Raw genomic sequence first — 26,060 nt, forward strand, 5'->3', positions numbered from 1 at the left:
AGATCTCGCCGCCATTTCCTGTCTTTGCTGGTCTTTGTGTTAGTATAGTGCTTGTCAACATACATTGTGTGGGGAACAAATATACAGGGTGTAACAAAGCTAAGTGATATTGATACCGATGTGTATGGGTCCCATAATAATAATTAATAGAGGTCAAAGTAGCAGCGCTGAAAGTCACTTTTTTCACCTTTGTATGGGAAAATTCATGAAGCGACATATTATCACGAAAAAATTTGCTCGTTCAGCGCTGCCACTTTCACAGTCAAGAGATATATTATACATATACAGAGCCTAAAGTATTATCACTTAGTGTTAATAAGTACTAATTTTTAATTAGTTAATTTTTTACAAATTTTTTTCGAAACATCGAAACTAAGCTGCCTACCACCGGATTGGGAACTCCGAAAGGAAATCCGGCGAGAAGAACCGGCGGTAAAACAAGAAATCTTCTACTAATTCGATGTACTATTCTACTATGTCCATTTCTTAATAAACGAAATCTAATCAATCAATCAAGGAACAAAGCTGCTTTTTATATAATTTTGTTGCATTTCGCTTTTCGAAACGATTTTCGAATTAAGAACACGCACTCGAAAGAATCCTGGAGCAAAATTTTCAAAATTCGAAAATCTTACTTTTTTTTTTAAATTATTTTAAGTGAGCAATGATTTTATTTTGAATTCGTCTAAAATGTGCGGGTTGTGCGCGGTTGTGTAATGAACTGAAAATAATACCAGCGGTAATTGACCGTCCCCAGTTGATCGAGGAGAAACTTCCGACATTCTTTACGGGCAAGTGCTATAAGTTTTAAGGGATGCTTAAATATTTGAGAAGTTCTCGAACAGTTAATAATTTGAAAAGTAGTACATATTTTGTGTTTCAGTGGTTTCAGTGTGAGAATAGCCGTAAAATCAGCCGATATAGACCGAATGTCAGCAAGGGAACAATATCGTTTCTATATCGACAGGGATTCCGTAGTTTTTATTTTTTCAAAAAAACTGGCTATTATTTAACTAAACAAAATTCTAAATCCAATCACGCCTTATGAATGCAGTGTATCTGTTTGTCAAAATTTAAACTGCTGCACCGATTTTGAGTCTCCTGAAAGGCAGTTTATTAACCCCGGAAAATGAACACTTCCCTAAAACGAATTTCAGAACAACGAACTTGTGGGCAACATCTAGTTATTAGTAGTTATATTAATCACAACATTAACAAGTGTCGGTTAAAACCTAGTTAAAACTACAGGTATTGACGCAAGTTAAATGACAAGTCGACCCATGTCGGGTAACAGTTAAAGTTACAGTCAGAGTTCAGACACAACTTTTCCCCGCGCATCACGATTAAGGGAGATAGTGAGGGGCGTCATTTTATCGATAACTAGCTGTCCCGGTGAACTTCGTGTCACTTAAAAACCTTCCCTGGACTTCTACGAATATTTTAAGACTAAAATTAGCCCAATCCATTTAGCCGTTTTCGAGTTTTAGCGTTACTAACACAATTGAAAATCCATTTTTATATATATAGATAGGTAATTTAATAAACAGATATTATATCAAATCTATACATATAAATAAAATTGGAGTGTCTGTTTGTAATATTGAAAGAACCGTTTCTACTGCATTCATATGAATGTATATAGGGTACATACACCAAAACAACATTTTTTAAATTTTTGTCTGTATGTCTGTCTGTCTGTCTGTTTGTTCCGGCTAATCTCTGAAATGGCTGGAGCGATTTTGACGGGACTTTTTTTGGCACATAGCTGATATAGTAAGGAATAACTTAGGCTACTTTATAACCGACTTCCGAAAAGGAGGAGGATATATTTAACTTTTTTTATATTGGTTCGCGGACAACTTCGCCATTTGTGGACCGATTTTCAAAATTCTTTTGTTGTTGTATGAGATGTAGCCCGAATTTGGTACCATGATCACAAAAATGTTGATCTGATGATGCAATCCAAGAGGAATCGTCGGGACTCCTTGAAATTTATATGAAAACATATAGTGATTTTACGTTTTTCTGAAGGATTTTAGGCTTGAACTACCAAAAAATAAGAATTTGCGCCGAAGTATACCCTGGTTCCGAAGGTGCTGTACAGAACTCTTGAATCCTTATAGATACGGCATACATGTTCGGCAATATAGCTAATACGGTTCTTAGGATACAGCCTGGATGCGGACAGATATGCTAAGTACTGACATACGGTTTTGCTCGATAGTTTTACTCCAAATCGAGCAATAACCACCGTGTAGAACCAAAACTGACAGCTCGAAGGCTCGCTTCGAGCCGGCTCGATGGAATTAAATATGTCAAATTTGTCATTTCCTTCGATTTGGAGTAAAACTATCGATAAGGCAATATCATCTATATCAATATATCTACTGTAATCGTGGCAACTATTATTATACGTGGGAGAGCCATGCTTCGGCACGAATGGGCCGGCTCGACCGGATAAATACCACGTTCTCACAGAAAACCGGCGTGAAACAGCGCTTGCGCTGCGTTTCGCCGAGTGAGTGAGTTTACCGGAGGCCCAATCCCCTAACCCCTACCCTATTCCCTTCCCTACCCTCAACTATTCCCTTCCCTTCCCTACCCTCCGCTATTACCCTATTCCCTCTTAAAAGGCCGGCAACGCACTTGCAGCTTTTCTGATGCTGCGAGTGTTCATGGGCGACGGAAGTTGCTTTCCATCAGGTGACCCATTTGCTCGTTTGCCCCCTTTTTTCATTAAAAAAAAAAAACTATAGCGGTAATTCGTCGCGGTCACGTATACAGGGTGTAACAAAAATAAGTGATAATACTTTAGGGTGTGTACGTGTTCCTTGTAGAGAGTTCACTGTGAAAGTAGCAGCACTGAAAGACCAAAATTTTTTTTCACTTTTGTATGGGGAAACTTGTGACGCTCGGGCCCTTGCCCATACAAAAGTGAAAAAAAATTTTGGTCTTTCAGTGCTGCTAGTTTCACAGTGAACTCTCTACAAAAAACACGTACACACCCTAAAGTATTATAACTTATTTTTTTTACACACTGTATTAGTAGCTCGTTTGCACCGAAATTTCACAAAATATGTGGCGGACCCTTTAATTTAACACCAATTACTTTGGCCGGTATCTGATAACATTGTGAGTTGAAATACGTGACACGGCTCATACAATTTACGGCTCTATGAAATATAGGATATTGTATGAGCTTGTACAACGAATAAATGGTTGCACATTTATGCACAAACATATTTTATTAATCTTAGTAGGTCAACATAATTACTCGATTGGAATTTAATAATTTACTAAATAATTTTAATTTTATCCAAAATTACATATCTTAATGCTGTTAAATTTAATAGTTATTGATTGCCGAAATTCATTAATTGCGCGGGAACCGTACATTTTCTCGCAACCAAAACTATCATATGTTAGCATTTTGGCGGTTCTTAGGATAAGGACATAATGTTGTAAAATAATGGAATAAATACTTAAAAAAAAACGGGTTGCACTCCGGGAGTGCCGGCAGAAGTGAAAACTTTGACGTTGTGCATTATTTTTTTTAACCCATTTTTTATGAAAATCGATTAATCGATTTTAAAAAAATCGATTTTTTTAATTAATCGAAACCCTTACAATCGATTAAATTTTTAACCCATTTTTTATAAAAATCGATTTTTAAAAATTCGATTTTTTAAATTAATCGAAACCCTTACAATCGATTAAAAAATATCGACAATCGAAAAAAAACAATCGATTGTTCGATTAATCGATTTCGATGTTACAACACTACTCTCCAACCGTCTTACGGTTTTTCGATCAGCACGAGAATCTGACGCGAGTTTCACAGTTTTTACCCATCCCACAAAAGTGCTCAACGCCGCTAAAGAAGTTTTCACTTCAAAAAATGCCTTTTCCACTTTCTCAAAGTATCTCAATTCCAATAAAATATTCATATCAGGTGTGAAGAGGTGACAGACATACAGACATACATACTTTCAACTTTATACTATTATTAATAAGGATACCCGAAATATTTAACTGCCGGTAGATAAATGAAAGTACTAACAATGTGAATTCGATCACAAATAAAATAGATTTCAATGGAGAACCATTTCAAATCGTCTAAAAATAATGATTTTTGAAATAACAATCGAAGGTTTTAGCTTTCAGGGCGGTTTAAGCCCCGATGGGCAAAGGGTCGGTTCATTGGGTACATCGGATTTATGTACCTTTTAGTGATCGCACCCTAAGGGTCTGTTTTGTACAGCAAATTTTATACTTTTGTAGGAAACATTACTAAGAGCTTTACTTACGCTCCAAGTATTTGGAGCTTATTAGTATTTGCAAGTCACAGATTTTTTTTTATGAAATAAGGGGGCAAACGAGCAAACGGGTCACCTGGTGGAAACCAAATTCCGTCGCCCGTGGACACTCGCAGCATCAGAAGAGCTGCAAGTGCGTTGCCGGCTTTTTAAGAGGGAATAGAGGAGGGCAGGGAAGGGAATAAACTCACTCACTCGGCGAAACACAGTGCAAGCGCTGTTTCACGCCGGTTTTCTGTGAGAACGTGGTATTTCTCCGGTCGAGCCGGCCCATTCGTGCCGAAGCATGGCTCTCCCACGTTTAATATAATACTAGCTGTTTGACCGAGCTTTGCTTGGTATTCGATAAAACACGCATTAAATGACATTTTCTAAAAATGATTCCTAGCTAGATCGATTTATCGCCCCCGAAACCCCTTATATACTAAATTTCAAAGAATTGCTCATTTAAATATATAAGATTCTAATTAAAATACATTATTATAAGGTTCAATGTCTTTATCTGGTATGTGTCATTACAAATACCTAAGCTACACAACAACAAAAAGACTTGAGTAAACAAAGTTGTAAGTTGAGCTTTGAGTTTTGACTAGTCAAAGCTGAACTTCAATCTTTAAAAAACTATCTTAATAATAATCTTAAAACTATCGTTAAAATCTTAATATCTGAATTAATATCTTAATTTTAACGATAGTTTTAAGATTATTTTCACATCAGGGGATTTTCTTTTAATTTGCTTTAGCGCCTTTTATATCTCTACAAAAGAGAGATTTTTCCAGTAAGTAAATAATTGAAGTATTTATAGAGTGGGGATAATATACAATGGTTTGGGCTCAAACAGATACCCTTAAATATATTAACTGGAATAAATATTTGCTACGTGATCCCAACGAATATGGACTGACAATCTATATTGGACTCTAACTTGAACAAACAGAGTCCAAAATGAAATGGATTTTTTCGTTATATTTTTGTGTCACACTAAATAAATAGTGCTTTGCTGAAACCTCGAAAGTTTGTGGAATATTCTGAATGGAATGTGCTATTGAGTGGTATTAAAGTGGGGTCAAACTTGGGTATTACATCTATCAAAGGATTTTGGGCAATTGAATACATTAGGATACATAGACAAGGATACATAGACAGTATTATGTTGCATTCAATCATTTTGAAAACAAAGTTAGAATAAACAATATTTATTGTGATATATTAACTTATCTAAATGTCCCGGTGTATTATATGTAATATATAAAAATAAGTCGGGTTTTCCTTTCTGACGCTATAACTCCAGAACGCACGAACCGATTTCCACGGTTTTGCATTCGTTGGAAAGGTCTCGAACTCCGTGAGCAAAAAAAAATCAGAAAAAACTTCAAGAGAAAAGCAGGAAAACAGGGAAAATCATTTTATGGCAAAACAACATTTGCCGGGACAGCTAGTATTTGATAATAATGGCAAAGCTACCGCGGTAGCCCATAATATTATGTAACAAAAGAAAGTGATAATACCTTAGGGTGTGTATGAGTTTACTGTGAAAGCACCAGCGCTCAAAGAGTAACTTTATTTTAACTTTAGCATGAGCAAACTCATGACGTTGGGGCTCATAACATCGAAACAAAATTTGCTCTTTCGGCGATGCTATTTTTACGGTGTGTGACAAGTTTTCATCATGTCACTGACAATAATTCTTCCATCGGCTTAGTTCATAACCTTGAGTACGACATAAGCCGTAGACTTCGTAAAAGGAACCAAAATAAAAACTGAATAATTGTTTCACCGGCTTAGTTCATAACCTTGGTTACGACATAATATAAGCCGTAGTTCCTTCGTAAAAGGAACCAAAATAAAAACTGAAGAATGAAGATGTATGATTACGTTTCCTTGTTATCGTATTTCGATGATATTAACTTTTTAATTTGTATAAAAGTACCCAGCAAGAGCCTAAGATGGCCTTAGTATCGTATTCCATGATTATTAACTTTTTAATTTGTATAAAAGTACCGAACAAGATTAAAGGTTAGCGTAGGTGTTATACAAACTTCGACAATGGTAACATTTTCGCTACTTTGAAACTTTTTCGACAATTTTAAAGCCGTACAAGATTTGTGAAGACGTGTTTAGAACGTGCAGAAGCCTTTTCAATTTGTGCCTTTCCCTCGCAAAATGTACATTTTATTCAAAGTTTGTCAAAGTGGATATTTTAGTGCTCTCACGATTTGAACACTTCAAAGCAGTCTTAGGTTTGGACATATTCGGAAATTGGATGTAACATGCTGTTAGTAGTTCACAGACGGATTATTATCAAAGCTACGAAAATTTTATTCTACTAAAAATATTATCTGAATAAATTTATAAAAAAGTATTTTACGGTTTTTTTTCTCAGTTCTGACAATCTCTATATCGCTGAGGTTTGCTGCGTTTTAAAACTGGACGGAGGGCTTTTTACAAAGCAACCATCAATTAATAAAGTAAGTAGTTGGTTGAAACCTTTATCACAGAATATATATTAGTAGTACCAACCTTTATTAAAAAACCCTAAAAAACGGGACCCTCCCTTAAATTTAAATTACTGTGTTAAACGAATGAAATATAAATGAAAAAATGAAATATAAAATAATACACTAGTTGTGTAAGTCAGTTATAAATATATTTTAGTGTGTGTTTAAGTCATTTATAAATATATTTTAGACAGCAAGGACTAAATCATTTAGTTTAGTGCAAAATAAAATATCTGCGAAGCTTAGTCAGGAAAATATGAAGCTTTACTTTTTTATATTTTAAAATATCTCGGCTTATCAAATCTTTGAATCGTCAGTGCTTTATATGGAAGCTTCTTTGGGGTATATACTAAACATCCAGTATCTTTATCTGACAGATCCGAGGACATTTCAATGTAAAAAAAAAATAACCCACCACATGAGAAATCTGATTTCTATACCATGATAACTAGACACAATATGTCGAAGCCTATACAAGCTTAATCTGACACGCTGGAGCTACTCCCGAAATCCCCTCTTTCCCTCCCCAACTATAAAATTTTTCGCTATAAGTATCCTATAGATTCGAATTTCATATTTTAAAAATTCGCCCTCTACATCCATGATTACTTTCATCCTGTTTCGACACAACTTAATTAGAAGCTACATCGCTTACGGCTTATGATATTTCGGTTATTACACACAGTAGCACGCTATTTACGAGCTATAACGTTTTTACTGCTTTCGCAATTGTTCTGCGTCATCCATTTACGCAACTTATAATAACTTTTTGATGTTTCTCTTTATACTCCGGTAATGTATTTATCATTAGATTAAAACACAGCATGTTTCAATAGAAGATTAACGCGCTTAGGTTTATAACTTTATAAGCGTGTTTTGTTACTTTTTTATATAAATGGATACAATAGCTATAATAAAGTAAGGTACAGATATATATAAAATGTTGTATGGAGGTAGATAGTTTTCGCGGAGAAATGTAAGGTTCCCGCAATCTGCACTGTGTGTCCTAACATTTTACTTGAACAATGTTTTGTACTTCTCCGATACGTTCGAAAGGTACATTGACAGACAAGGAGAAAACACTATCTAAGCAGAAATGTCTGTATGTAACACAATATTATATTCTGTTTACACAAGATAAAAATCGGTTCACAAACGGCGGAGTAATCGTTGAACATACACAAATAAAAAAAATATCCACAGCCGAACATATAACATCCTCCTTTTTGGAAGTCGGTTAAAAATACGTGTGGCACTCGGGTACTGCCGCTGTTAAGTTAAAGTTATGCAATTATAATTCGCATATGTCCCGTCGCACGCACACAAACACCGTACCCAAGTCTGGCAACGCTGCCGCACCGACCGGTCGGAATGGAGGGTGTTGGGTTTTTTTCGTTACGGAATTTCTGGCAAAGTTCAAATCTCGCGATAAAAGCTATGCCATATAGCATAATAAATAAACATTTTTTTATTCTCAATATTCAAACCCAAAGCACCTGTAAATTACACACCAACCATAGATGATAGAGCCGGTCCCTCATTACAGCGATAATGTCTGGTTAATATAACGTTATTAGGGGGATAATTCTATTACGAGGTTGCCAGGGGGACGCCAGGGGGTGCCAGGGGGAGGGTGCCAGGGTAATTAACCTGTAATCTAATCCCGAATAAGTAAAGGTATACATAACATTTTTATCGCGGTTACTGCATGGTTATCTCAACATGTTTTTCATTTGGGATTTTGCGGTTTGCCCGATTACGGAGAAATTAAAAGGCAGTTTTGGCGGTCACTTGACCGTTCAAAATCGTTTCAGCGGTTTGGGATTGAAGAGGTAACAGACCAAGGGCGGATCCAGCTTTGGCGCCAGGGGGTGTCACATAGTCGTGGTCAAGACACGAGAACTTATAATGATTTAACGCCTCCGTGGTCTAGTGGTATAGAGCGCGGCTCTTGACTCGGAGGTCGTGGGTTCGATTCATGTTATTTCCAAGTTTGGTTAGGACGATGCAGGCTGATCACCTGATTGTCTTACAAGTAAGATGATCCATGCGTCGGATGGGCATGTAAAAAGTCGGTCCTGCGCCTGATCTCTCGCCGGTCGTGTCGGTCTTCCGTCCCACTGGGTTATGAGAGTAAAGGAATAGAGAGTGCTCTTGTGTACTGCGCACACACTCGGGCACTATAAAATTACTCCTGCGTAGCTGGCCTGGTTTCAATGAAACCGGCCACCGTCACCGAAACCGGTGTGGGAGCTATTATTATTATATTATAATGATTTAATTTTGATTACAATAGATACCAGTATATTTAAATAACAAAATCAATTTTTCTTTTACGTCTTAAATAAAATCTATAAAAAAAATATAAAATCAGTTTGTTTAACAATTTTACTTAGTGGTTCACCTAGGACCTGGACGCAGCCCAGGGGGGGGGGGGATCATGGCCCCCATGACCCCCCCCCCTCTGGATCCGCCCTTGTAAGTTGTAACAAACAGACAACCTTTCGTATTAATAATACCTATTGGCTATTAGTATGAATTGTCATTTTGAGGTTTAGTCGGGAAAATATTGCAAATGAACCTTCAATAGTTTTTTTTATTCGTAGCCTTCAATTAACGATTTTAGCATAAAATGTATCTGTCGTTAAAAGTCTCATCGTGCTGGGCTCGGCCTACGGTAGAGTAACTTAGTAGAAAAATATATTTTGAACTCGGAAACTGAAACAACCTTAGAAAATAACAAAGATTAGGCCATAAGTTATTATCCTATCCTATGTAAAATAAAATTAATAAGTATTGTAATAATTATATAAGATACTAACCCACCAAAATACGTATTGAGTTAGGTATGCAGATAAGTTCCCCCCGATGGTTGCACGCCTTGTCGTGGCGGTGGGGCTCTAGTAACCGCGGCTTGGACAACCGCGGTGAAGCAAAGAGGCAACCAGGGCCGGCCGGTGTCGCCGCCTGGCCCGAGGAGGGCGCTCCCAGCGGACTGGAGGAGTCCGCTGCGGATGCGCACCGAGGTGGGGCCGCAGAGGAAGAGGCAAGTAGGTATTACGGTGCGCCGCTTGCCCTATCCTCTGCGGCCGAGGACGGATCGCGGGGGGAGAGGCATTGTGGTAGGTTGCCGCTTTCCCTACCCCCCCTGCGAGCTGGCGGGGCCGTTCCGCTTGAACGGCATTGGTGGGGCCGCAGAGGAAGAGGCAAGTAGGTATTACGGTGCGCCGCTTGCCCTATCCTCTGCGGCCGAGGTGTGGTCGGTGGCAGAGCCACAGACCTGATCTGCCACATGGCCTCCAAGTAGCAGACTCGGGGGGCGTCTGCTACAGCCTTGGTGGGGGCCGAGGAGGAGGGCGCATGTGTTGTGCGCCCATCGTGAAGTCTTCGGGCCGCTGGCGGGGTCGCAGATGTGTGTATCGTTCCTGTGGCCCCGTCAATATGCGGCGTGGCGGAAGATGGGGGGGGGGGTTTTAGTGGGTATACCGTGGTCTCATTAGCTACGGGAGTCCCACATAACCGCTCGGGTCGCCCCCTGCGCCTGGGTGGTATGCGTAATGCATTTCCCCCTCCGGAAAAAAAAAAAAAAAAAAAAAAAAAAGGTATGCAGATAAGTTCATTAAATCATTTAGATTACGACCGCATTCATAACTCAACAATTTTTTTTGTGGGATGGTAATAATAATAATAGCTCCCACACCGGTTTCGGTGACGGTGGCCGGTTTCATTGAAACCAGGCCAGCTACGCAGGAGTAATTTTATAGTGCCCAAGTGTGTGCGCAGTACACAAGAGCACTCTCTACTCCTTTACTCTCATAACCCAGTGGGACGGAAGACCGACACGACCGGCGAGAGATCAGGCGCATGACCGACTTTTTACATGCCCATCCGACGCATGGATCATCTTACTTGACAGACAATCAGGTGATCAGCCTACATTGTCCTAGCCAAACTTGGAAATAACATGTTTCCAACGCGGGAATCGAACCCACGACCTCCGAGTCAAGAGCCGCACTCTATACCACTAGACCACGGAGGCGTTGTGTGGGATAGTACACAAATACTTAACAGCGATCAACTGATCTTTTAATTCCCATTGTAACCCAACTGTACGAATCTGCTTCAACTAAAGCAGAGAATTTCCTCAACCCGTAGGCAGTAAATAGAGATTCCCTTTTCATTAAATTTAATTCTAATTTAAATACACTACAGACCCTACCTTTAAATCAAAGGGAATTTGTTTGAAACGTACCCGGTACCTATAATCTCTTAGGGCGAAACTCTGCCCTTAATATTTTGTCACTTTGCCAAACTTGGAAAGGCACTTGGACTCGTTAATGGCCTACCTTTTGGGCTGTATAGCTGTTAATTATCGCTTCATCATCATTTCAGCTTTTGTGATCAAGTGATGAAGAATGTAGGTACAGTTCATGTATTTCGAGATCCATGATAATAAAGTGACGAAAATTTTCAAAATTTTACAATCTATACTACTTATAATGTTATAAAACGGAAGAGTTTGTTTGTTTGTTTGAACGCGCTAATCTCAGGAACTACTGGTCCGATTTGAAAAATTCTTTCAGTGTTAGATAGCCCACTTATCGAGGAAGGTTATAGGCTATATTTTATTACGCTAAAACTAATAGGAGCGAAGAAATAGAGGAAAATGTGGAAAAAACGGGGGAAATTATTTGAAAGAGCTTATCTCACGAACTACTGGAGCAAATTTTAAGTTATTTGGCACAGATAAGAAGTAAACCACGTGAAGGATCATAGGTTATTTTTTGGGGACTAATTTGTCTGTGAAAACTGAAATATCTAATTTACGCGGGGAAGCCGCGCGGAACGTCTAGTGATGTTTTAAAATGACTGGCCATTTATCCGAAACTTTTTCGTTTTCGCCTCGTTATAGAATCGCCGATCAAAATGTATGGAATTGACATTAGACGAGATGAACGTCAACGTCATATTAACGAACGCTTATGTCAATTCCATACATTTTCATCGTCGATTCTATAACGAAGCGAAAACGAAAAGATTTTGGCTCACCCGCCTGGTTCTAGATATTAACCAGTACACAACAAACTGAATTAATAATAAAAACTTCGTTGCCCTGAAACCCGTTTATCGGGAATTTTGGGATAAAAAGTATGCTTTATTCTTTTCCAGGACTCAAAGTATCTTTAGATTAAATTAAGTATGGAAAGCGATTTATCGCTTAAGCTGTTTAAGGGGCAACACAAACATATGTCAAAATGTGTGTGTTTGACTATTAATATATCCTCGTGTCTCAGACGTATATAGGAACGCTATGGAACAACCATGCAATAGATATTAGATACTTTATATCAACTGATATTTTGACATGTGTTTGTGATTTATCCCAGAAAATAATATATTAGCTAGTTGACCGAGCTTTGCTCGGTATTCGATAAAACACGAATAAAATGACATTTTCTAAAAATGATTCCTAGCTAGATCGATTTATCGCCCCCGAAACCCCCTGTATACAAAATTTCATGAAAATCGTTGGAGCCGATCCCGAGATTCCAAGTATATATAATATATATATACAAGAATTGCTCGTTTAAAGATATAAGATTAGTAGTAAATAATATATTAGTAAACGAATTTTGGCGCAATGGAGTTGCGGGCGTCATCTATATAGTACAATGTTTCGCAAAATGTGTGCCACAAAATGACATCCCAGTTTATAAGATCCAATAAAGACAACATCTCAGGACGATCGACGAAAGGAATAAGAATCGGGCTAGAACACCTTCCTAAACGCTGATTAATTTGTGGTTAACCTCTAAAATTTTTCATTTTTCTAGCTGTACCTTGAACACAAAAAGTTTGCGGAACACTGATCTAGTACACAACATACCTGAACCAAAGACTATCAATTTAATGTTAGAAGACAATGGGACAGTAATGTGAGGTGTTGGGTTAAGGCTGCTGCCGGCTTGTAATTTGTGGGGCCGGGGGCGATTTAGTACATCACAGGCTTTTGTATACGAGTACTTACCGCTAGCGGATATAGAGCCATTGTAAATTCCACAATAATAATATCAATACAAGGTGTAACAAAACTAAGTGATAATACTTTAGGATACGTGTTCCTTGTAGTGAGTTCACTGTGAAAGTAGCAGCGCTGAAATATTAGATATGATATAATATTATTGTGCGAAATTTTATTGTTTCTTACAATTTAAAATAAAGTTATTTCTTAGACTAATTGCTTTTTCAGTTTACATCACTCTAAGCCTTTTTCATCCTCTTTTTATTTGGACGAGATAATCCGGGATCAAAAAACGAAATTGAGGAACCAAAGTGTTGCGCAAATCTCATAAGATCTTTGGAGATTTACATAGTTTACCATCTAAAATATGTAGAATATAAAACTATTGAGTATAAAATGTGTTCTGCTAAAAATACAATTACGGGAATCGTACCTTTTTCATGAAGTGTAAACGTGCTCTAAAGCTTAACAATGTAAATTGTAAACCTCTTTAGTTTTTATGGTTCCGTACCCAAAGGGTATAAACGGGACCCTATTATTAACACTTTGATGTCTGTCCGTCTGTCTCCAGGCTGTATCTCAATAACTGATATATCCACATATTGTGTATATTTATTGCCGCTATAAGAACAAATACTAAAAACAAAATAAAATTAATATTTAAAGGGGGACCCATACACATACGTGATTTTTGGGGCTTTTTTGCTCGTAATAATGGCAACAGCTAGGCACTCGAAATATTCACAAAATCCTTAATTATATTATTTGCAATTTAATAAATATTAATAAAATTAAAATAAAATAATTATGGGCATTGGGAGCCCCCCAATTCCCATACAAAAACACAATTCATTGCGTAATTTTGCTCTATAATGGTGAAGCCAAACGAGCGTAATTTGTGAGTCGTGAGTCGCAGAATTTCAGTCGTACAACTCACAAAATTACGCTCGTGTGAATCAAACAGGACTTTTGTATGAAACTGAATGCAGCAGAATTTCTGCCAGCCGAAATTCTGCGACTCACAAATTACGCTCGTTTGGCTTCACCCTTACACGGAACCCTTCATGCGCGAGTCCGACTCTCACTTGGCCGATTTTATTTAAACTCTACTAATATGAACTGGATGCCTTCAAGCCAGGCTGGCCTGCGGTGGCGTTGAAATGAGACAGAATATTGAAGACCTTGGGGGAGGCCTTTGCCCAGCAGTGGGATAGTAAAGGCTCGTAAAAAATCATTGCCGTATTTTGCAATGTGATCCGCGATCGAGCTACGCCACAAAAGTCTTAACATTATCAATAGCCACGCAGGCTTTCCGCGGTAGGCAGGATATAAATGTACGTAATCCTGTGGGCGGCGATGCGCGATATTGGTGGGATTGTAAGCCTTAAGACACTGATTAATCAGCGATTAAGGCCGTTTGCATACTGGCGTCGCGCGACGCAGCACGCAGCGAACGGCTATAAAGAGATGACCGCTTACTAAAATTTTTTGACAGGAGGTTATATTTCTGTATAACAACGACAACATTAACGTTGGCCAACTATAAACGCTAGCGAAATGATAAACTCCATCGTCAAACCAATTTCAGACGTGATTGATCTGGCCATTTAGCCGAAACTTTTTCGTTTTCGCTTCGTTATAGAATCGCCGATCAAAATGGAATTGACATAAGACGAGTCGAACGTTAACGTCATATTAATGAACGCTTATGTCAATTCCATACATTTTCATCGGCGATTCTATAACGAAGCGAAAACGAAAAGATTTTGGCTCACCCCCCTGAACTTAAGAAAATCAATTTGTATAATAATATTTATCCAGACAATAATAAGAATTAATTGATAACAAATTAAAAGTATAACCGCCGTACTCAGCCATCGGAGACATTTAATTATGATTAACCTTTAATTTAATCAAGAGTTTGTCAGATAATGTATGGAGCTTATGTCAAAATTTTGAATTTACTTTTAAGTTTTAAGTAAGTAATTAATGTTCGACTCTGAGTTCAGCAGTAAGTTAATTACTGTTTTAGTATTTCCCCTAAATGTATCTACATTCTACACCTCTGTGAGAATTTATTCTCATTAAAGTTCAACAAGAACCTCGTAGGTCTATAATTATTATTATAGTCGGCTTGTCGCGTTTTGTGGCGTCGGTGTGCATACAGCTTCAGCATGGAAGAAGTAGGTATAGCTTAAAAGTTTATTGCGAGATTTATTTACGAGATTATTAATTTAGATACTTTATCCTATACAAAATGTCGCTAGTTATGAGAGCGTATAAAGTTAAAAGTTGTCGATCGTTACTTTTTTTTGCTCGGTTATAAGTTACATTTTTTTTAATATAGATTAATTTCATTTATATAGGGTATTAACGCCGCACTGCGTAAGTACCGGTGGGAGTGGAGGGGTGTTAGGTTTTTCGTTACGGAATTTCTTGATTCGGTCGCCGCACTCAAAGTCCGCGATCAAAACTTTGCAATAGCTTAAAAATTAAAAACATATTTTATTATTCGAGTTCTAATAATTCTCATGAAAATAATATACGCAATTTCAACGCAGTTTTTTGAAAAAATAACGCCATTAACGAATTTCAGTTATGAAGGTAAAAGGAAACGCAAATTTTCTTCCTAACGAGGTTATTATTTTGATTTGAACGTACGCCAGGAAAATGTATCTTTTATGTCGCTTATTTATGTCATATGTTGGTCATATGCCAACAAAGGCAATGACGAAACATGGAAGTATGTATATGTGTATATGATGTATGTATTCTTTAAGATATTAGATATAATATGTGTTCGAGGTACTTACATCGAACAGCTCATTTTTACAAAATTACATTATTATATTAATCGCTTTCGCATTTGCGAGCGCAGTTGTTGAGTAGTTGTCGTAACCAATCGGTCCGACCGCCTTGACAGACTGTATACCATTTAACCATAATAATTTAACCATATTAAAATCAGTGTGCTCAGTTGTGAATAGTGAATAAATAGTTTAACCAGGTTGCAGGCGTGTGTGAATTAACCATATACACTTGAACTATTAATTAACCAACCCTTATACAAACCCTTTTTATAGTCCTTCGAGAAGAGTTATACATTTATTGTTATAATAAACAATGATAATACTAAGGTTCGTACATAACATTAATAATATAACCAAAACTGTGAGTCAATGCACAAAACATGATTTAAGTAAAAGGTTTTGTTATGTTCGGGCCACACTAACGAGAAACGCCGTTAATTATCGCGTTAATTCTAAAACATGTTATAGCATTATCGCCTTTACATGCCACTAATTAAAGGCGATAATGCTATAACATGTTTTAGAATTAACGCGATAATTAACGGCGTAACGGCGATCATTCTCGTAAGTGTGGCCCGAACATTAGAAGAAATAAATTTTAGGTGCCAAAAAAGTTATCCGCACGTTGCTCTGTCACAACTAAAAGCATGGTATAAGGCAACCTCAACCCAGCCCCCAAAAATACTTTCTTATTTTAGAACCAGCCTACACAGGTTATCAATTATCATATTATAAACACTATTTGGATATTTATATTTGTATTAAATAATGACCAAATCAAAACATACTTAAGCATAAAAATTAAAAGAGATATTTAAGAAAGATTAAAGCCAGCAAAGCTGGCTAATGTAAAGGCTGCGCTTGCTTTTCTGAGCATATAAGCTTCTGGAACTGGGGATTTAGACTCTCCGGGTGTCCCGGGATGTATGATTAACGTAATGCGCGCGGCGCTCACTCGATTCGGTTGTGTTGACATGCGACGCCCCGGGGCGTCACGACGCACAGTTTGTGAAGCCCGGCCATTTAGCCGAAACTTTTTCGTTTTCGGTTCGTTATAGAATCGCCGATCAAAATGTATGGAATTGACATAAGACGGGTCGAACGTCAACGTCATATTAACGAACGCTTTAAATGTCAATTCCATACGTTTTCATCGGCGATTCTATAACGAAGCGAAAACGAAAAGATTTTGTCTCACCCCCCTGGTATAAGGTATTGGAATTTGACTCTTAACTATAATAATATGCAGTCACTATCTGTAGTAAGCAGAATGACAAGGACATCACGATACTTATTTTAGTAGTTACTACTACCACAGAATATAATATTATATTAGTTGTACCAACGACTACTAACTCCTATATAAATGCTCCTATTTTTTGAGCTTCTGTAATGCAAAAAATAAAATGTCTTACCTCTTCTTCACGACTGCGACCAGAACAATATGTTGTGTGTTTTTCAGTCCTCGTATAGCTCTGAAACCAAAAGGCAGGATTAGAACCACAAAGTTAAAACTTAAAATACATATTAAAATAATAGCGGGTCAATTCAGGCCGCAACGTGACGCGTAGCTGCCGTGAGATGCATTTCTAAATTAGGTATCTATACTTTTTAATATTTACACTAGTAAACAAGTGCCATTTTCCTCGAAACCTGATCTCATGCACCGAAAACTCGAAAATTATGATTTTGGTCTCATTCGATTCGGAATACCATTTAGAACAATATACATAGAAACAATAATTGGACATATAAATACCATAATGGCTTTATATTCATGAAAAATTCTTGAATGCCTTTGATTGTTCATAAAAAGTAAAAAATCAAAGTTTTTCAATTTTTCCAACGGGGATCCCTTCTAAGCTCTTTTAAGATTAGCTCGAAAGTTACATTTCTTGTTTTGAAAAAAATCTGCGTTAACATTAAAATGGTGACTATTAACAAATTAAGAAAAGCATAACAATTAAACAAATGGTGATAATTTATTTTTGTTGACGGATTCTGGTTTATTGATATGTCTACTAAGTACCAAATTTTTTTTTAATGAAATATGGGGGCAAACGAGCAAACGGGTCACCTGATGGAAAGCAACTTCCGTCACCCATGGACACTCGCAGCATTTGAAGAGCTGCAGGTGCGTTGCCGGCCTTTCACGAGGGAATAGGGTAATAGGGGAGGGTAGGGATGGGAAGGGAAGGGAAAAGGGGAGGATCGGGAAGGGAATTGCGCCTCCGGTAGACTCACTCACTCGGCGAAACACAGCGCAATCGCTGTTTCACGCCGGTTTTCTGTGAGAACGTGGTATTTATCCGGTCGAGCCGGCCCATTCGTGCCGAAGCATGGCTCTCCCACGTATAACTTCTAATATTTTTTTATTCCTTAATATTAATATTTAATCAGTTAAAATATGTTTTTAGTTCACGTGGCAGATTGTAGCAAATAACGCGAAACGCGAACTATGCGGTTTTACCGTTACTTTCGCCGCTCAATTAAAGTTATAAGGATTATTGAGTTGTTCCAAAAGATAGGATTTGTTTTAGGAAATTTCCTGCTCTTTGAGGATCTATTTTGAAATTTTGACTATCTCAAATAGTTTATGAAATATTAAAAAAAACCAAACCCTTCTTTTTTGTTTACTTTATTGTTTATAACTTTTGCAATTTTTTTCAGCCCCTGGTGGAATTTTGATAGAATGTTCCAAATGATATTCCGAATCGAATGAGACCAAAATCATAATTTTCGGTGCATGAGATCAGGTTTCGAGGAAAAAGACACTTGTTAACTAGAGTAATTATAAAGCGCAAGAGTTTGTTTGTTTGTTTGTTTGTTTGTTTGAACGCGCTAATCTCAGGAACTACTAGTCCGATTTGAAAAATTTCTTCAGTGTTAGATAGCCCATTTATCGAGGAAGGCTATAGGCTATATTTTATCACGCTAAGACTAATAGGAGCTAAGATAAATAAATAGAGGAAAATGTAAAAAAACGGGGTAAATTATTTGAAAGGCCTTATTTGAACGCGCTAATCTCAGGAACTACTGGTCCGATTTGAAAAATTATAAATTATAAAAGGCTATAGGTTATATTTTATTACGCTTAGGGCCTGTTTCACCACTTGCTGATAAGCCTATCCACCAATTAACTTGACAGATCAAGTATGGAGAATCTGTCAAAAAAGTTGTGAATAGCCTATTAGGCACTTTATCAGAAAGAGGTGAAATAGGCCCTTAGAGTAATAGGAGCGAAGAAATAGAGGAAAATGTGAAAAAAACGGGGGAAATTATTTGAAAAGACTTATTTCACAAACTACTGGAGCAATTTTTCTGGCATTTGGCACAGATAAGAAGTAGACCACGTGAAGGATTATTGGCTATTTTTTGTGGACTAATAATTATTTGTTTGTGAAATATCTAATTTACGCGGGTGAAGCCGCGCGGAACGCCAAGTAATATAATATGGAATTGACAGATTTAAATGTACCTTGCACGGATTTCATTTAAATGTCACTTTACCTACTGCACTGCATGGCGTCTTCACGCAACTGAAGTCTGTCAATTCCATACAAGTTTAGAAATATATCTGACATCAGCTACGCGTCACGTGGCGATTTAAATTGACCCTAAATCCACACCCACATTAAGATTTTATTAGATAGGGAAGAAGGTTGCACCAACTTAATTTACCTATAAGTTCTATAACTTTAACTTTAGAAAAATTTCAAATCAACTGCCAAATCTCTGGTTAAAGTATAATGGACGCCATATTTTACGATAACCATAACCGCTCAATTTTCCTCGGTTAAAGTTAATGTTAAATTTGACATAAGGCTCACAGTGTTGTCATAACACATTATTTTTTCCTATCAATTTGTATCGATAATTCATTTTTTATACTCTCAATCCCATTATCTTTAGCTTTAACAAAAAAATCAAGTGGTCGTTGTTATAGTTATGGTTAAAGTTAAGTATATAATATATTTGATAAGCTAAGTATAAGTTTTTCTTTTTTTTCCTTTTTTGTAACTTGACTGGCACATACACAATTTTGTTCCTGTATCGCCCAAAGGTTGACTGGTAGATAATGCCATTAGGCATTAAGTCCATCTTTGTACTTTTTATGTGCATAAAGTTTTTTAAATAAATATATTATAATCTTAACTTTGACCATAACTGTAACTATATAACAACGCCTGTGGTGCAACCCACCCTTAAAAGTTAAAGCTTCATACAATCGTTCTCGTCTAATATGGCATTTTTATAACATTTCAGTCAAAGACAAAACATTGTACTATAAAAGAGCCCATTCACGGCAGGACTGCACGGCAGTCCTCCGTGAATGGGCACTTTAACTGTGACATCTCAAAACAAACTCATCTTCTCATAAACATCTTTTTATTGATAGACAGTAAGGGTATTTTTTTAATGAAATTCTTACATTTGCCGTTGAAAACAATATTAAATAAAATCCGAGTGAAACTTTGTCAAAGGATAATGGGAAAATGACGGGCTCTTATTACCCAGTTCCAATTCAAAGTGAGCTCCTTCGCTGCAAAGGGCTTTTTAGTTCTAACGAGCTTGTCACACGTCTTATTTACGACCCTTACGACGATGCCACATGCGACTTAAGCCTCACTGTTTTGTGAAAAATGTTGTTAATTTTATTTTGGGTAAAAAAAAATCTTGCCTAAATTATTCTACTCAACTTTGTTTTGTACAACAATAAATTTGTATCTCTGCAAAAGTTTTGCTGGTACCGATTATGTTGTAAGGAAACTGTACATTTTTTTTATGAAACGAGCAAACGAGCAAACGGGTCACCTGATGGAAAGCAACTTCCGTCGCCCATGGACACTCGCAGCATCAGAAGAGCTGCAGGTGCGTTGCCGGCCTTTTAAGAGGGAATAGGGTAATAGGGAAGGGTAGTTTAGGGAATAGGGTAGGGGATTGGGCCTCCGGTAAACTCACTCACCCGGCGAAACACAGCGCAAGCGTTGTTTCACGCCGGTTTTCTGTGAGAACGTGGTATTTCTCCGGTCGAGCCGGCCCATTCATGCCGAAGCATGGCTCTCCCACGTACATATTTCAAGATCATGAATATTATTGACACTAGCGCTAGTTTGACACCTGAAAAAGCGGCCGCACTTTGTCCTTAAGATTGCTTTCCGATCCTTGCCGCGAGCGATCGCGACCGACAAAAATTCAAATAAAATACCACTTAATATTACCTGCCCTAGTAGACAAACGCCAACAAAATGTATGCGATTTGACATATGTCATCGCTTCGCTAGCGAATACTAATGTCAAATGCCATACATTTTGTGGCGTTAGCGTTGGCGTTTACAATAATTGCTTGCCGCTTGTCTAGGCCCTCTGGGCTATTACAGGTTTCATTTTGCCAACAGCTACACCTACGCCATTACAAAGCAGCAGCCGCATGGGTCGCTAGATCAATGTCGGCAGAAAATGAAACGTATAGCCCAGCAGCTAGGCCCTAGTTCAAGGGTACCCAATCTTTTTCAGCCTGCGGTGCAGTTACACGTCATAATATTTTGTAACGACGCCCTTAATATTATAATTTTATTTTCCTCGCGTACCACTTGACGTTAAAAATGATCAAAACGCTCAAAAAGGAGGCATTTTGAGCGTTTTGATCGTTTTTTAACGTCAAGTGGAACGCGGGGTTTATAATATTTGTGGTTTTGGATAATGATGGAGGATCGATTCAAGGCCTCTTGCCTTTCGACGGCGCATCAGGGCGCCGCGGCGCACACTTTTGGTAACCCCTGCCCTCTTTTAAAGTGGCATTTTCTTTGAATATGTCAGTGCTGATCGAAACGGTACCATTAGAAGTCTATACATAGTCTGTATAGTCTATATACTATATAGTCTGTATACTAGTCGTTACTTGCCATAAATACTCACTAATTGGCAGCACACTCGAGATAATTTATCGCTCCGCTCCATACACTTATTTAAATTGCAACTTGGATCGACATTTATCTATTTCCAATGCGAATTCAGTTCACGCATTGAATATTATTAGAACTCATTCATAAATCTTGAATATAACGTCGATATTAATTAATTGGTCTTTGAAGCCTGAACAGCAATTTTTTAAGTGAAAACTGAAAACCATAAGCTTTGTCCACACTGTGCCTTTTTCTGTTTGTCAAGGGCATGCGTTATAGCGCAGTCAACAGCGAACGTGAGACATGCCTGTGACGCATGCCCTCTGACCGTATCCAAAACTTCAAAAATGACAAAATTGGCGTTGCGTTCCTTTACGCATTCAATTATTGAATGCGCCAATATGAAAGTTGATCACAAAAATTGAATATGAAAGTGCACAGTGTGGACACAGCTAATGAGTAATAAATATGTGAAAACACACATTTTTGGGATGACTCAAAAATGTAAATCACGCGTCAGGACTCTGATAAGATATTAAAAAATTCGTAATAAAAAAAGGAGAGATATAGAAAAGGAAATTAATTGTACCTTCCTAACTTATGCCATATGTGCGACGCAAGCATATTTAAAGTAATAATATTTTTGCCGCGAAATTTTGTATTCGCTTCTGCCGACGCTATATATTTCTTTTTAATTCACAAATCATACTACATAATTATTATAAAAGATCTATTTTTGATAGAAGTATATACCCTCTCTGATTTATTACTAGGTAACAAGACATTTTTTTCCTCCCTAGTAACGATAAATATAAATAATAAATAAATAAAATCGATCTGGTTTGTATTCGTTAATTCGTTCGAAAATTGAATTCGTACTTTATTGAAACATGAATTTATTATCAACTAGCTGCCCCGGTGAACTTCGTGTCACTTTAAAACCTTCCCTGGACTTCTACGAATATTTTAAGACTAATATCAGCCCAATCGGTTTAGCCGTTTTCGAGTTTTAGCGCGACTAACACATTTGAAAATCCATTTTTATATATAAGAGTTTTTAGACTTTTTCAGGATTTTTTTTTTAAATTTTTCTTTCCGTAAGAACCATCCTCGTACTTAAAGGAATATTTTAAAAAAGAATTAGCGAAATCGGTCCAACCGTTCTCGAGTTTTGCGCTTAGCAACACCTTCAGCGACTCATTTTTATATTATAGATTATGTTATGGAAATTGCAAAATCAAAAGAAAAGGAAAAGAAAATAAAAAAAGGTACTAAACAAAGCAAAAAACAAGCCCTGACTCAGTTAGGGGGTGGGAAATAAAACATATTAATGCTAAGCCAGCGCCAAATACTGTGATGCTAGCATTTCAACAGGTCGTATCATAGCACAAAACTTCAGCAAATTGGGTATTGAATGTTTGTAATAAGCCTAAAGCTTCCATTCACAGCCGGAACGGACATCCTTATATCCACTTGAATGGCTATCTTTACACGAGGGCCTTACAATTTCTACTTAATGAAGCATCCTGGGTACTTGGACAAATTACATCCGATGGTTTCGACAGCAAAATATAGTATACCATTTTTCTACGCCTGAGCCAGTCCACACGACGCGTTGCGTCGACGCAGCGCTGCCGTTTGACGCATACGGTATAGCCGGGTGCTGCGCTATCACAGCGTTATTACGAAGTAGTCTTAACGTCAACACCCCGTCCCGCTTCGTCTCGGGAGCTGCCGTCCGTCATGTATGCGTTGCGACGACGCAGCGCGCCATGTGAACACCTTGGTTATTACTTATTTGTATGTAAAACTACACAACGGCAGCGCTGCGTCCAAGCAACGCTGACGCAACGCGCCGTGTGGACTGGCTCTTAATAACAGCATAAATTAGTACGCCTGTTTATTATGTTAATAAAAAGTATTGACTATTTTTAAGGTGTGAAATCGCGTGCCAGAGAGTTTAAATTGCATATTAAACTAACACTTAAACAAGTTTCATTAGGTAAAAAGTTCCGACCTAGTTAGTTTATAACTTGGTGAGCAATTTGTTAAGTAACTATCAAAGTGTCGTTATTCAGCTTATGGCAGTGTAGCGGGTTCTGACTACATTCCCAGCTTTGCTTACTTCTTAAATAACCTACGTTTGAAGACCGTCATCCATTCCCTACCTGAGTGCTTAGTCAAAATGCATTCGTTAGTTTCAATAGTGAATGTCAAAAATGTAGGGATTTGACATAAGTGATAACGCATCGCTTCCAGTGCGTTTAAATGTCAAACGTGTCAAATATTTGTACATTTTTAACACGCTTTAAAATCTTTGAATCTTAATTCCCCCTTCCCGGTCTTCGATTAGGATGAAATATTGCACACGCTCTGAGATCTGATGACAATACATGACTAGGCTCTGCAGCTAAGAGACGTCATTAAAAATCCAATATGGCAGCCTCCCCTAAATGGCGGACAGGCTAAATGAAATGTACCCCCATGACTTGGGTATGAAATGAAAAGGGTTGCTGGCAGGAATACGACGAAATAGTCACATGACTTAAATCCAACATGGCGGACATCCCAGATAGCGGATTGGCTTGCGTGCTAAAAGCACGTTTTTAATTTTTTAAACTATTATTATTTAAATCTGACTTCGCTATCGGAAACTGGAGAATGCTTTTTGATTTTTGACTAAACACTCCATTATGCAGGCTAAAACTTTACTGTAAAGAAAAACCAGCTTTCGTTCCTGATATAATATTGTTAAATAATTTATTGTTAGAAATTAGTTTATTTTGGAAAAACTGCACTTTCCGTGAAAAAACTGTCAAGTGTCGTCTATCCTACGTCCTTTCTCCGGGCTCAAAGTATCTTCATTTTCCATACCTTCATCAAATTCGGTTCGGGAGTTTTAGCGTGCAGAGGTAACAGACATACATACTTTATCATTTATTAAAAAAACTGACTAATTGTGTGCTGAATGCGAGTCATTTCAAGCCTTGAAGAAGCTATGTCCATGGCAATCCATGTCCATGTCTATACAATGTTTTATGTTTATGACATCCAAACAGCGCTCTCTTTGGGCTTTTATTACTGTCACATACAGAACACAATTCGAGCATTATTCCACGTCTTTTTTCTGAGGCCGCAGTATTTATCTGGTCAAGCTAATCATTAATGGTGTTCAAAATCAAGTTAGCAGTTGGGATTGGGCCAGTATTTGTCGGTAAAATTATAAACAAGCTCTAACCGATCCTTTAACCGTAGTTATCTTTAACACGATTAACCTTCGTTAACATACATATTTTGATTAATAATAAGTTAGCTATGGACAAATTGATTATTAAATTTACTTCTAAACTAGCTACTATCAAGATGCTGCGGGTAGTATAAAAATAAATCGAAAGTTTTTGTAATAGACTTTGAGCCTTTGCATGATGTTGGAAATTTTTTGACACAGCGCAGAAATGTAGAGACTAGAGACAGTAGAGTTAAAACTTAGAAACTTTTTTTGCTATCTTTCTTTGCTATTTTAATGCAATATTGATGCAGTTTCGTTTCTTTTTCGATGTGACTATTCCGTTTCATTAAAATAGTAGTGATTTTATTATTTTAATGAAATAATAGTAAAATCGGATATAAAAATTGCAAAAAAACCGTGCTGTATAATTTTTTATCAAACGAAAAGTCAATTCCACCAAATTGAGTACATCCACCTATGAGTAAATTTCTTTCATAGTATTATAGTAGGCATATCCAACAACCTGAGCACTTTTGTGGTAAACTTCACGGAAAAACTATAGAATTGGAACGAAGTTCCTTATCGTGCGTTGCGAAAGGGGGCTAGACAGAAAAAATTAGCACGAAAAGTTGTAACGACACTGGACACTAAAGTGTCGTTACAACCGCACGGCTCACAACTATAGCAAAAATGAAAAATGCTATATAGTTGTAAGCTGTGCGGTAGCGTGTGTTTCTCACTCTGTCTCTCTCTCTTTCTCTTTTTCGGTCAGTTAAAGTTTAGTTACTATAAAAAAAAACTGCCGTAAAGATTATTACCACGCAGAAAAACGATGCGAACCCTAACAAAGCTCGGCTTTTAGCTAGAACTATCAGATGATGATAATAATATGTCGTATCTACGCCTTACTTACTCTATGAAGACTGAAGTTATCAATACAGCAGGCGCGTGCATTGTGCAGGTATCTTAATAACATCTGCCACCGGTCGGCCTGGCTCTATTGTATGAAGTGTCTCCTATGAATATGCTCTTTAATTACGTTTTGGATTTTATTCTTACATTCTCTTTATAAATGTTATTTCCACATATGTTGTATGGAAGTTGAAGTATGGAACGTAGGTAGATCACAATATTAATGTAATAAATCGTTGTAAAGTAAATTTTTATTCGTTTATTTTTGCTTCTTAGCTTGGGATCCACTTCTTGTTCCGGATTCAACTCGATTGACTCAGAACGAGCTTTCCGAATCAAAAATTACATAAGTATTAACAACATAATA

General features: G+C 37.4%; 1 protein-coding gene across 4 annotated transcripts in view; it reads right to left on the reverse strand.

Annotated features, from left to right (window-relative positions):
• Positions 1-26,060, reverse strand: part of LOC121737305 (high affinity cAMP-specific and IBMX-insensitive 3',5'-cyclic phosphodiesterase 8) — a 225,531-nt gene that overhangs the window by 33,045 nt on the left and 166,426 nt on the right. For all 4 annotated transcript variants that reach the window (XM_042128937.1, XM_042128936.1, XM_042128939.1 and 1 more), the window contains one exon: positions 17,062-17,121. In XM_042128937.1, the coding sequence (XP_041984871.1) occupies positions 17,062-17,121 (60 nt within the window). The remainder of the gene's footprint in view (positions 1-17,061; positions 17,122-26,060) is intronic.

This window comes from Aricia agestis, chromosome 20, assembly GCF_905147365.1.
Source record: "Aricia agestis chromosome 20, ilAriAges1.1, whole genome shotgun sequence".
Taxonomy (NCBI): Eukaryota; Metazoa; Arthropoda; class Insecta; order Lepidoptera; family Lycaenidae; genus Aricia; species Aricia agestis.